This window comes from Myxocyprinus asiaticus, chromosome 48 (genome assembly GCF_019703515.2).
Source record: "Myxocyprinus asiaticus isolate MX2 ecotype Aquarium Trade chromosome 48, UBuf_Myxa_2, whole genome shotgun sequence".
Taxonomy (NCBI): Eukaryota; Metazoa; Chordata; class Actinopteri; order Cypriniformes; family Catostomidae; genus Myxocyprinus; species Myxocyprinus asiaticus.
Window position 1 is genome coordinate 10178459 of NC_059391.1, and position 14114 is coordinate 10192572.

A 14114-nucleotide genomic window follows, 5' to 3' on the forward strand; every position below is an offset into this window, starting at 1 on the left:
CCACACAAAGACGTGTCAAGGAATTTGGCTACAGTTGTCGTATTCCTCTTGTTAAGCCACTCCTGGCGTCTTACCTGGGCTAAGGAGAAGAAGAACTGGACTGTTGCCCAGTGGTCCAAAGTCCTCTTTTCAGATGAGAGCAAGTTTTGTATTTCATTTGGAAACCAAGGTCCTAGAGTCTGGAGGAAGGGTGGAGAAGCTCATAGCCCAAGTTGCTTGAAGTCCAGTGTTAAGTTTCCACAGTCTGTGATGATTTGGGGTGCAGTGTCATCTGCTGGTGTTGGTCCATTGTGTTTTTTGAAAACCAAAGTCACTGTACCCGTTTACCAAGAAATTTTGGAGCACTTCATGCTTCCTTCTGCTGACCAGCTTTTTAAAGATGCTGATTTCATTTTCCAGCAGGATTTGGCACCTGCCCACACTGCCAAAAGCACCAAAAGTTGGTTAAATGACCATGGTGTTGGTGTGCTTGACTGGCCAGCAAACTCACCAGACCTGAACCCCATAGAGAATCTATGGGGTATTGTCAAGAGGAAAATGAGAAACAAGAGACCAAAAAATGCAGATGAGCTGAAGGCCACTGTCAAAGAAACTTGGGCTTCCATACCACCTCAGCAGTGCCACAAACTGATCACCTCCATGCCACGCCGAATTGAGGCAGTAATTAAAGCAAAAGGAGCCCCTACCAAGTATTGAGTACATATACAGTAAATGAACATAATTTCCAGAAGGCCAACAATTCACTATAAATGTTTTTTTTTATTGGTCTTATGATGTATTCTAATTTTTTGAGATAGTGAATTGGTGGGTTTTTGTTAAATGTGAGCCAAAATCATCACAATTAAAAGGACCAAAGACTTAAACTACTTCAGTCTGTGTGCATTGAATTTATTTAATACACAAGTTTCACAATTTGAGTTGAATTACTGAAATAAATGAACTTTTCCACGACATTCTAATTTATTGAGATGCACCTGTATATTGGTAAAGTATTTATGGGACGTTTTAATCCAAATCAGCAGATACAATTGGATACAATTATAGAAATCTATGTCGTGTATGTGCATTATCCATAGGGAATTTGCAAGCGCGATATATTATTAGCCTATATGAATTTTCGGCATTTTGCGTGGCCTAGGCTACTAATCTAAAGAGGAGAAAGACATACTATAACCCACCTTTTTTGTTTTCCCCTATGTGAACGGAGAAGTTTGTCATTTTTCAGACCAAAAGTCTTTTTATTTCCACAATGAATATTTGCTTGTGGTAGGTAGGCAGTAGGCAACCTCCCGTACTCGCACTCATTCTCAACATCTGTAATTTTGTTTGTATTTGTGATCAGGCTGTCTTAATATAGGCCTATTTGACAAAATCCATCTTTATTTTTATATGTTAGCTTATGCTCGTGATGAGTGGTATTGGAGCAATGGAAATGCTGATGTCCTGAACTCCAGGGCAGGCAAATATCGCTGTTTCGCTTCTGTTCCACAACGCTCCCATAACGTGAGTCACGTTCACTGATCGGGACGATTGGGACCACAGTCGGCTATGATGTGTATTGTACAGTCTGACATAATGTCGCACAGTGTGCCATGGTGATATCAATGCGTTCAATGCGTGTACAGTCTGACAAGCAACAATCTTAAAGGACTGTAAACATCCTACAGTGTATAGCGGGCTTTAGGTATTGGAGCAGAGCATATTGTTGCATTAATTTTGAGTGTAATTTTGACTTGTTTGCGTGCATGTGATTGTACAGTTGGTATGTACATGTTTGTTTTAAAAAGCTTGATATTGTGTAATTATTTGGCATGTTATAATTCTTTAGTTGTTGTATGTGTGTTTTTGTTTTATTGCTGTTCTCATATCAGTCAATGGTCTGTCTTGCAGATATGGCAAGGAGTGTTGTGACATGCATGTTTGTGTTTATGTTTGTATGCATTTGTGTGTGTATATTGCGCAGCCCCCAACAGAAACTGTTGAAGAGCCAGGGCAGAACAACAGCTCCCCCTCTGAGGATGTGCCACCACCCATGTCCGACCCCACGCCACCCCCACCCTCTCCACCTTCCAAGGCCCAGAGCCCGGTTGTAGCTTCTGATCCAGGGCCGCCTCCTCCAACCCTTTCCCATCCAGAGGAACCAGACCCTGGGCAGACCGAAGGGGAGCAGGGCACTGAGGGGTCGGCATGGCAGGTCGCGCCACCGTCGGCAGAAGCAACTGCATTGGTCCACGTTCCCCTGGCATTGGTGAAACTGGAGAGCTTGCTGGACCCCACAGAACTTTCCACTGTGAGTGCTGAAAGACACAGGCCAGGGTCAGGACTCCCGCCTAAACAAAGTCAACCCCAAAAACCTTCAGGCGAGGCAGAGTTACCCCCCCACCTCCCTCCTCTCTCTCTCTCTCTCTCTTAGCAACCAGGATGTGTATATGTGCGTGCTTGCCAGTGTTATTGTTAACGACACCTAAAATGAAATCTTAATAAAATAATTTTTAAGTAAAAATAAACATAATTGGAAAAACTTAAACTAAACTTAAACTAAACATAAATTATAAAAGTGTAAAAAATGACCACAAATTTGGTTTTAGATTCTTAATAAATAAAAAATAAAAAAGTAAAACTTTAGTACCCGCCTTCTTTAAACATATTAATGCCACTAGACAGCGATAACACCAGACAGCCTAAAAAGTTGATACTAGAAAACACTGGGGGAAAAAACATTCAGAGAGTGAAAACTAGCAAAAACTACTCTTTTGTAAGGACCAAATTTTATTATTAAAAATAAAATGGAAATAAAAAATTAAAAACTATAAAATACATATTGCTTGCTGCAAGTCTTTTGGAAAACCAGCAGGGCAATTGTTTACAGACAGCTTTGAGAGGTTCAGCAGTTGTTCTGAATTTTATTTTATGCTTATCAAGTGCCTGCTGCACAAATGAGACGAATTAACTGGTTTTGACCCTTTGGGGTCTCATTGACCTTGACCTCCATTTGAGCCTTGACCTCCCAGACCTTTTCCAGTTCCTTCCTACAGTTAAACAATTCTACTACCCTTACTGCACTAAAATGATGCTGTGCCGTAGCTGGTGCATTGCCCGGGAGTCTATGATGGCCTCTTTCTGAACCAAGTTTCCACTGACTTGAGAGCTAAATGATGATGCAACTGACTATGATACTACATAACCTGCCCACAAACAAACATAATGCATTGAGTCTTTGTTTAGGAGTCTTACTTATAGTTTTCAGAATATATTTTTATCATCCAAAGTAATTTAATTCAGTGTCTCCATTCCATCACAAGCATTGCTGTAATGGTCAGAAGTTATTTACATTTTTAGGGCTGTCTATCAATTAAAATGTATAATCATATTAATTACATATTATGCCGATCTCGACCCTCGTCGGCCCTCAGGAACCGCTTATGGCAACTGTGAAAAGACTTAAGCTGGCCTGGTTTGGGCATGCCACCTGCCACAACAGCCATTCAAAGACAATCCTCCAAGGAACAGTGGAGGGTAGGCGAAAGCGTGGACGACAAAGAAAATCTTGGTTTGACAATCAAGGAATGGACATCCCTCTCCCTGTCAGAGCTTCTGGCAACAGCTTCCAGCAGACAAGATTGTAGGACAACCTGAACTGCATCATCCCTCATGCCTCCCTGATGGGCTGAGGGATTGACATGACATGCCAAATATCAGTATTTGGTGAGAAAGATATATAATAATTGAATAATGATAAAGATATTAATTCAGATCATTTAAATACATTACATCATTGTGGCAGGTGAATATAGCATTACAAACAATACAAAAAGTGGCTTTAGAAATCAGTCTGTATTAAAGAAGACAAGCTTATCGGCAATCAGTTTGGGGTAGACTTAAGGGCTGTTCTCACAGGACTTGTTCTGCCTGCGCTGTTTTTAAGTGTCAGTCTTTGTGCATACTGTATGCGTCAGACGAATGCTTTTGAAGCGTCTCGCTGTGGTTGCATCGCATCTCACAGATTTTTAGCTTGTTACATAAAAGCTGTTTTTTTTAGGATGTTGTGACAAGTTAAAAGTAGCTCAAAACTTTTAGAAAAACGCATTGAGACCCCTGCATTAAAGTTGTGCTCTGTCCAGCTGTCTTTTAACAGAAGAATGCGTCTTATGAGGCTCCATTCACTCATTTTGTGCTGCCTCTGCTAACTGCTGTCCCCAAAAATGTCAAGGTTGTTCTTCAAGCTTCAGTTGCTCCGATAGTTGGAAACGAGTGGATTGCTCCGATGTTAGGAAATTCCAGATTTTCCTTATGGTCAGGGGAGCACGATTAACTGCATAATTGTTTTTATGCATTATTTTTCATATCATTATTTGCATTAAATAAACGTCTTAAATTGACAGCCCTTTTAAATATGTAACAAATAAAGTTCATAGTAGTCAAATTAATCATTAAAGTTATTTTAATACAGGTGGGTGGGGAAATTAAGTCGGAATAACTTTCAAGGGCAACAAAAATGGAAACGGGACGACCGTTAATCAGATGTGTGTTGCGCTTTGCTGCATGGGGAGTGTCCAGGTTGTTGATTTAGAATAGGAGCAATCTAGTTATACTATAGACATTATCCTGGCCCTCTGTCAATGACATTCCAGCCCAGCCCCACCTTTTTCAACTCTTGTACCTCACTTGGGCGCCAGCACTGGCACTGTCGGTAGAGAAGGAGTGTCAGAAATTCCAGATCAGAACTGTAAAACAATAATCAAATCTCTGTCCAACAGAGCATGAACATGCATTTTGAAAAAGAGTATGTATTTATGTTATGCGTGAACTTCAAGTCTACTCAGAATTAATTGGGTCAGCTCACTTGACCACAGATGAAGGACAAATGAATCCATGTTTTCTTAACATGTGATGGCTGTAGAAGTGAGATGGCGACTCCTGTTTTGGCTTTCCATTTGTCTCCAGTCTCTCACAATCTCTTAGAGAAACCTCAGAGGGGTTAATTAAAGCTAGACCCACACCACTCTCTGTGAGCTACCAGCGTTCATTACTCAACAGGTCTTGGCCTCTGTACAACACCCAGTCTGAAACAATGGAGGTGGATGAGGTATAAATGCCCAGACAGAAGCACAATCTGAGCTTGCCTTGTCGGAACCCGGACTCATTGCTTTGGAAGTCCAGACACTACCTCTTTGGGTGGGTCCGATAAGCCCTGCTCTGTTTAGGCTCAAGACATAAGACCAACAGGCGTTGCGTTGAAAGAAATTGTACTCATTAGTACGATGTCTGATGCTGACCTCAGCGCAGTTCCTGTCGTCTTCTCACACGATCATCTCGAAATTGGCATTTGGCATAGTGTTCACTCGTCAAGTTCTAGAAACGAGGGGTCAAGTGCTGTGACCTCTGATGGCAGTTGGTAGGATACTTTTTCAATAATATTTTGGCAATTTACCAGTCATCATGAGTCATGAAGACTCGCAGGTGCACCCGTGGAAGGAATGTACTAGAAGCAAAAATGCAACTCTCAACAAGCCCCTCTTTTGTTACTGCCTTAAAATCAGAATCAACCCCTTTGCTTACAGGTAATTTTTCTCCAGAATATCTTGAGTTTAAAGTTCTAAGACAGCTAAGACCCCTTTTCCACCACTACTGTACCAGAGCCACTGTGCAATCAGGAACCCTTCCGTGCATTTTCACACATGAAATGGTGGTCCTGCGCCTGAAAAAATGGCTCCACATTGGATCCTTAAGGCTCTGATACACTCACTGCAGAGTTCTTCTTCGTTCTTTGTTCAGAGCTAGAAAGTTGGAACAGCTGAGCAACGGTATAGCCTGCTTGGGCCGGCGTTTAGAGGAACATTTAAATATGACACGCACGCTGTCCTGTCAACAGACTATATGTAAAACATTAGCCAATGTGACATTAAAATTGGTTATCAATGGCTACATGCCTCATTCTGTGGACATGAGATCAGTAAAAGAAGCTGTTTTAACCACTCGTAATGTTTTATGTAATATGCAGTAGATAATGTGTAATTGTTCATGTTTACTTTGTGCATTCATGGCACTAATGTTAACACACTATGTGTGGCCATAATATGCACTGGGTACCATCTGTTATTGTTTTTTAAAGACTTTTGTCGACTTAATTTTAAAAAGATAGCAAGATATGGTCTTGGAAAATGTCTCTACGCAAACGTACGTCATAGTAGTGGACGATGTAGTTAAGTTTGCACCATCTCTGCAATTCTACACTCCAGTGTGTTCATGATGACGGCTCTCAACTGAGTGAAGAAATAAACCAGAAAAAGATGTTGCCATCAAAGTAGGTGGAGCATTGGGTCACATCCATTGATGAACCACCACAGCATTTCGAACCACTACAGCAAATTCAAACACCTTCTTTGTGGCTAGATTTACTTCGAAATGACATCACACTTATTTCTTCAATTTCACTAGAAGCTTGAACTTTGGTATGCAGCGCCATTAGAAATTTCTTCGCATGAGCTTGCGTTTCCGGTTTCCCGCATTCGGATGTGTTTGAATGTGAGTTAATGAAGCGCGAAGTGTAGTGTGACCGCCTCTTGTTTTTGTTTTTTTGGAAAACTACTACTGCAACTTTATTATTCCCATCTGTCTGAAATAAAATTGTATTTACAAAATATTTTTTACAAAAGCCATGTCTGAATTTATTGCTATGATTTTTATTCAATATATATTTTAATAATTTCTGATAATTACCAAAAATCTTATGATGGCTTAAAAACATTGAATTAAATTACTTTGGATGTCAAAAATAAGTTCACAAAAATAGGTGTAAGAATGAGCAAGGACTGCAACATGCTATGTTTGTTTGTGGGAAGGTTTTGTATTAACATAGTCAGTTATGTCACGTTCGGCTCTCAAGTCAGTGGAAACATGGGCCGGTTCTGAGAGAAGTTTGCCGAGAACTCACTCTGGCACATGCACCAGCATTTTGGTGGTAAAGGGATATGGGATCGTATTTGTATCTATGTCATATATTGCCAAATAAGAATTCCATCTCCCCAACCCCTCGTCCTTACTGTGGTTGTGTGCTGCATGATTTCAGTATGCTTCCCATGCGTGGTTTTTGTGATTGATTGTGTTTATGGCGTGTGCCTGTGTTTTTATTTCATTTTCTAACTGTTTCTTATAGCATTTTTTTGCATTTTGCAAAGTTTTTGCAGTCTAGCCTAATTCCAGATGTAGTATTGAATTGATTGCACTATGTCTTAATTGAAGTTGTTCTTGCTATGCTGCCCAGCATGTACTCAAAGGCCTGTTGTGGCTGACTGTTGTAGCGCCATGCGACATGCAATTGACAGCTCAGTTTGGTGTGGTGGCTTAGTGTGAGTGTTTTGTGCCTCTTGTCAGCCCCAGTCCATGGCTGAGGTTTTGGCTAAGAAGGAAGAGCTGGCTGATCGCCTGGAAAAAGCTAACGAAGAGGCAATCGCAAGTGCTATCGCAGAGGAGGAACAGCTGACGCGAGAGATCCAGGCGGAGAACAACGAACTGGAAACGGACAACGAGAGCGACTTTTCTGTACGTAAACATTCCAGTAATTTCCATGACTATGCTTCTCTGTGAAAAAAAAAAAAAAAAAAAAAAAAACCCACCTTAAACCAAAGATGGTTTGCTGGTATTAACTGGTTTAGGCTGGTCTTGTGGGTCTGCCAGCCTGACCAAATTAGTCTTCAACTGGTCTAGCTGGCCTCCAAGCCTGGCCAAGCTTTTTTAGACTGGTCTTACAGATCCGGCCTAGCTGGTGTTTTTCTCATTTAGCTGGTTGGCCCAGAAACCTTCTAAAACCATCTAAAGTAGACCAGCCATACCAGCTTGGCCGGGCTGACCACCTTAGGCTGTTTTTTTTCCAGAAGGGTTGTTTTTTAGAGAAAAGATTAAATCAGTTGTTGCAGATGACCTACTTGAAATTAGTCTGAAATTACTGCTGTTTTACACTGAAAATACAAGGGTTTTTGTATTTAATGCCATTTGTTATTTTGCTACCTTCATCTCCTCAAGGCGAGTATTGGGAGTGGAAGTTGTGGCCTGAATTTAGACTGGAGCGAGATGCTGGCTGATTATGACGGTAATGATGCCATTAGCATGTGCGTGGTTCTCTGTATGTCTACAAGTTAACGGTGTATATGGGTGTTTCTTCAACTTTTGGCATGTTTAGCACTGTGGACTTTACTTTTATGTACATGCATCACAGGAGATTTATACACTAGTGCTGTATAAATCTTTTTATCATTTTTTTTTAATCGCGATTAATCTAATGATTTTTTTGTAGTTAATTGCAATTTTATAATGGATTTTCATAGTTTAATATTGAAAGTCTGGGTCTGGTACAAGGGCAAAAAAAAGTCAAATCTATACATAAAAGGCATTGGGAAAGTACCAAAAATAAATGATATAACCCTGGTTTAAAGATTGAGTTTTTAATGTTACCTTATAATAACAAAAAGGTGTGTGTGTGTATGTATGTATGTATGTATGTATGTGTGTGTGTGTGTGTGTGTGTATATATATATATATATATATATATATATTTATGCAGTTGAAGTCAGAAGTTTACATTAGGGATGCACCGATCCGATACCTGGATCGGTATCGGCTCCGATACTGACATTTTTAAACGGATCGAGTATCGGTCCGACGAGTCCGATCCCAATCCGATAATGTGTGTTAGTCATGTTCGTTACTGTCAAGCTAAAAAAATTACATAAAAGAACCATTAAAACACAATTGAAGTAGTTCATATGACTCATGCATTTTATTCAAAGCCACTTGAAGACGTGCAATAGCTCTGTGAATCACAAAAGGCTGTGTTTTATAAGTAGATATCTAAAATGCACGCACAGCTCCAGCGCGTCAGTGAATGGCGCTGCTCTGTTGACATGCGCGCCTATTTTTAGCCTTCACGCGGTGCGCAATATTTGAGCGCTACTTACGAACATCTCAGATGTAGATGCTCAATAGATCGGTTCACTTATAATATGCATTTAGAACGGCACTGGAGGTGCTTTTTTACCAATTTACTTATTTGAATAAGAAGCAAATTAAAGTACTGTGAACTTGCCTACAAACAGACACATACAGGACTTCCTGGAGAGTTCATAATGTCAAAATAAAAGCATGAGTGTTTAAAAGTTAAAGGTGCACGATTGAGGTATATTACTATATATTACTATTATAATATATTATTATTATTATTATCATTTGTTTACAAATTATAATAATATTTAAGTTGAATGGATTCCAAAAAATAACTGTGTGAATGAAAAGTGAGCAGATATCTTAGAACTAAATTGAACAAAATGGAGATCTGAATCCTTTAAAGTCCAGATACAAGTTGAAAGATTTCTGCAAAAAAAAAAAAAAAAAAAAAATTGCTTCTTTTCTACTGATGACTTATACTGGAACTATTGTTAATACTAGTTAACAATAAAGTTTTTCTTAATAAGCTATACATTTATATTGAAATAATGTGTAGTTTGAGGTTTGTGTTTCTTTACATATTATAGAGCACACCCAATTAGTTCCACACAATAATGTAAAGATATTCTAAACTTATTCTGCAAAAAAACATCACTGGTATCTGCCGATACTGAGATTTCCGATATCGGAATCGGATCAGAAGAGAAAAAGTGGTATCGGTGCATCCCTGGTTTACATACATTTAGGTTGAAGTCATTAAAACTAATTTTTATCCACAGATTTCATATTAGCAAACTATAGTTTTAGCAAGTCATTTAGGATATCTACTTTGTTCATGTCACAAGTAATTTTTCCAGTGATTGTTTACAGACAGATTGTTTCACTTTTAATTGATTATATCACAATTCCAGTGGGTCAGAAGTTTACATATACTAAGATAACTGTGCCTTTTAAGCAGCTTAGAAAATGCCATAAAATTAGGTCAAAACTTTAGACAATTAGCCAATTAGCTTCTGATAGGAGGTGTACTGAATTGGAGGTGTACCTATGGATGTATTTTAAGGCCTTCCTTCAAACTCAGTGCCTCTTTGCTTGACATCATAGGGAAATCAAAAGAAATCAGCCAAGACCTCATCCTTGGGAGCAATTTCCAAACTCTTGAAGGTACCACGTTCATCTGTACAAACAATAGTATGCAAAGTATAAACACCATGGGACCACGCAGCCATCATACCACTCAGGATGGAGATGCATTCTGTCTCCTAGAGATGAACGTAGTTTGGTGCGAAAAGTGCAAATCAATCCCAGAACAACAGCAAAGGACCTTGTGAAGATGCTGGAGGAAACGGGTAGACAAGTATCTATATCCACAGTAAAACGAGTCCTATATCAACATAACCTGAAAGGCTGCTCAGCAAGGAAGAAGCCACAGCTCCAAAACCACCATAAAAAAGCTAAATTACAGTTTGCAAGTGCACATGGGGACAAAGATCTTACTTTTTGGAGAAATGTCCTCAGATCTGATGAAACAAAAATTGAACTGTTTGGCTATAATGACCATTATGTTTGGAGGAAAAATGGTGAGGCTTGCAAGCCGAAGAACACCAACCCAACCATGAAGCATGGGGGTGGCAGCATCATGTTGTGGGGGTGCTTTGCTGCAGGAGGGACTGGCGCACTTCAAAAAATAGATGGCATCATGAGGAAGGAAATTTATGTGGATATATTGAAGCAACATCTCAGGACATCAGCCAGGAAGTTAACGCTCAGTCGAAATTGGGTCTTCCAAATGGACAATGACCCCAAGCATACCACCAAATTTGTAGTAAAGTGGCTTAAGGACAACAAAGTCAAGGTACTGGAGTGGCCATCACAAAGCCCTGACCTCAATCCGATAGAAAATGTGTGGGCAGAATTGAAAAACTGTGTGCGAGCAAGGAGGCCTACAAACCTGACACAGTTACACCAGTTCTGTCTGGAGGAATGGGCCAAAATTCCAGCAACTTATTGTGAGAAGCTTGTGGAAGTCTACCCAAAACATTTGACCAAAGTTCAATAATTTAAAGGCAATGCTACCAAATACTAACAAAGTGTATGTAAACTTCTGACCCACTGGGAATGTGATGAAAATAATAAAAGCTGAAATAAATCATTCTCTCTACTATTATTCTGACATTTCACATTCTTAAAATAAAGTAGTGATCATAACTGACCTAAGATAGGGAATGTTTTCTACGATTAAATGTCAGGAATTGTGAAAAACTGAGTTTAAATGTATTTGGCTAAGGTGAATGTAAACGTCTGACTTCAACTGTGTGTGTGTGTGTGTGTGTTTGTGTGTGTGTGTGTGTATATATGTATATGTGTGTGTGTGTGTGTGTGTGTGTGTGTGTGTGTGTGTGTGTGTATATATATATATATATATATATATATATATATATATATGTATATGTTTTAATAAAAATGAACAGTTTAATTAACCCCATTCAATTTCAGGCAATTTCATGGAACATAAAATTGCCTGAAATTGGAGTGTCATCCATATATAATTTAATGATGGCAAACAAAATGCTTAGTTGCTGAAATGGACATTTATTTTACATAATAATTACCTAACAAAGTTCAGACCCCTGTTAATTGGCCAAGTGAGCATGGTTATCATCATTGCATTACTCCTAAAATATCAGCTGTACTTGTTACTTTTTAGTATTAAGAAAAGTTAGTCAAGGCTCTTTCCACAATGGAAGCACTATGCTTGGCTTGTGTTTTTATTTTTTTGTCACACTAACATAGTTTGCATACAATCACCATACCCTTGTGTAGACAGCTTTATTGATAATAAGAGTGATCTAGGTTTGTTGTTGCTGATGATTATTTTAAAGTGCCAAATATCATATTATATACTGTATCAGTCTACCACTACTTTTTTATTATTTTTCATTAAAAAATAATTTTACATCGCTCTCTGTTCTAACAGCTCGGGAGCCCTGGCGTCAGAGCACGTCCTGGGGTGACATGGTTGAGGAGGAGCCAGCCCGCCCACCTGGCCATGGCATCCACATGCACGAGAAACTCTCCTCTCCTTCACGCAAACGGTAACCACAAAATACAGTTATATTTGTTACAGAACAGGGTTACTGAACTTTCTGTGCTAGATGGTGGCATCTAATTTTCTAAGAAAGATGAATAAAGCAATAGTGTTTCTGTGGCATCACACAGATTACTGAATGTTTTCAAGTTTAAAACACATGGACCCCTTCTTTCATTGGTCGTACAAACAGAGTATTAGTAGATGGTCCCACAAAGTACTTTTACATAAAAAAAAATACATCACCTTTAAAATGCCAAATAAATGAAAATAAATACTGCAGTGTTGCACTTCATACAAATTCATAATGCGGCTTCCAAGCTAATGAAAATGCTTGCTTACTAAAATGTTGGTTTTGAAAAGTTATTCTGTTGAAAAGCACCTCAAATCATTTTCCGTTGTTTGTTGTTGTTGTCAGAACCATTGCGGAGTCGAAGAAAAAACATGAAGAGAAGCAACTCAAAGCACAGCAGCTTCGAGACAAACTGAGGGAGGAGAAGACGCACAAATTACAGAAACTTATGGAAAGAGTATGTTTTTTTTTTTTATTTATTTTTTATTATTATTATCAATTCCTTAACACCTGTAGACGCAGCTCATTTAGTCAGTCCTAGCCTGTTTCAGCCACGGGGGGAAATTCTCTCCGCACAGATGATGAAAATATCACTTAACAGTCATTTTATCTGTTCAGGGTGATGCACTCATGGCGAGACACTTAAATCTGATGCTGGTGACCCCGCAGAATGTGTTTGTTTTTCTTTGGCTCTATTCTTGTTAGATGAGTGAGATTTAAGACAATTTTGTGTATTTATATATCCATACTTGAAGTGGTAGAATTACATGTGTTATTCACACCTCTGACAAGTTTGACAGTCTCGTAAAAGGTTTTGTCGGGATTTGATCTCCAGAGAAACAACGGAACACTTGTAGAAAAAAAGAATGGGAGAAATCATAACCACAACATGACTGTTTGAATGGAAGTGTCACCTTTTATTTGAAAGAGCCAATTGCCAAGTCTGCATCTAGAGACGCAAGGGTGCGCCTTATGCAATTCAAGATTTTACATTGGTTCTATAGGACCCCCTCTAGATTGTATAGACTTGGTCTATACAATCACCCACCTGCTGCTGATGCCAATCGGAGGATGGAGACATAACCCATGTCTTTTGGGGGTGTGTTGAGATCCAGGAGTTTTGGTTGAGGGTTCAGAGTTTGGTGTGCGACGTATTGGGCACTCGGGTATCATTTTGCCCCAGACTCTGTATTTTGGGTGATGGGGTGGTCATCGATATTGAAAATAGATACATAAAGAGTTGGGTCTTAACGAGTGTCATGATCGCTAGGCAGATCATTTTAAGGGGCTGGAGGTTGGCTGGAGCACCCTCTTTTCAGGAGTGGTGCTCGGAGATGGGAAGGGTGGCGGCCTTTGACGAGGGGTCATTTAGAAGAATGGGGTAGTATAGCTTGTTCGTGGAGAAATGGGGCAGGTATGCGGTACTGAATGAATGAATGAACATCACATTTATATAGCGCTTTTCTGATACTACACTCAAAGCGCTTTACACAGTGAACAGGGGACTCTCTGCAACCACCACCAGTGTGCAGCATCCACCTGGATGATGAGTGCGCCAGTACGCTCACCACACACCAGCTATTGGTGGAGAGGAGAGAGTGGAGTGATGGAGCCAATTAATGGATGGGGATTATTAGGAAGCCATGATTGCTAAGGGCCAATGGTACTTGGTACAGTACTGTGCAAAAGTTTTAGGCACTTGGGAAAAATGTTGCATTGTGAGGATGTCTTCAAAAATAATGCCATAAATAGTTTTTATTTATCAATTAACGTCATACAAAGTCCAGTAAACATAAAAGCTAAATCAATATTTGGTGTGACCACATTTGCCTTCAAAACAGCACCAATTCTCCTAGGTACACCTGGACACAGTTTTTCTTGGTTGTTGGCAGATAGGATGTTCCAAGCTTCTTGGAGAATTTGCCACAGTTCTTCTATCTGTTTAGTCTCAATTGCTTCTGTCTCTTCTTGTAATCTCAGACTGACTCAATATTCAGTGGGGGGCTCTGTGGG

General features: G+C 39.5%; 1 protein-coding gene across 6 annotated transcripts in view; it reads left to right on the plus strand.

Moving 5' to 3' along the window:
* LOC127437407 (S phase cyclin A-associated protein in the endoplasmic reticulum-like) overlaps positions 1-14114 on the plus strand; it is a 183750-nt gene that overhangs the window by 56370 nt on the left and 113266 nt on the right. For 4 of the 6 annotated variants that reach the window (XM_051692273.1, XM_051692277.1, XM_051692274.1 and 1 more), the window contains 5 exons: positions 1964-2290; positions 7375-7542; positions 8023-8089; positions 11918-12035; positions 12447-12558. In XM_051692273.1, coding sequence (XP_051548233.1) covers positions 1964-2290; positions 7375-7542; positions 8023-8089; positions 11918-12035; positions 12447-12558 — 792 coding nt within the window. The remainder of the gene's footprint in view (positions 1-1963; positions 2291-7374; positions 7543-8022; positions 8090-11917; positions 12036-12446; positions 12559-14114) is intronic. The other 2 variants (XM_051692275.1, XM_051692276.1) reach the window with 1 other exon arrangement.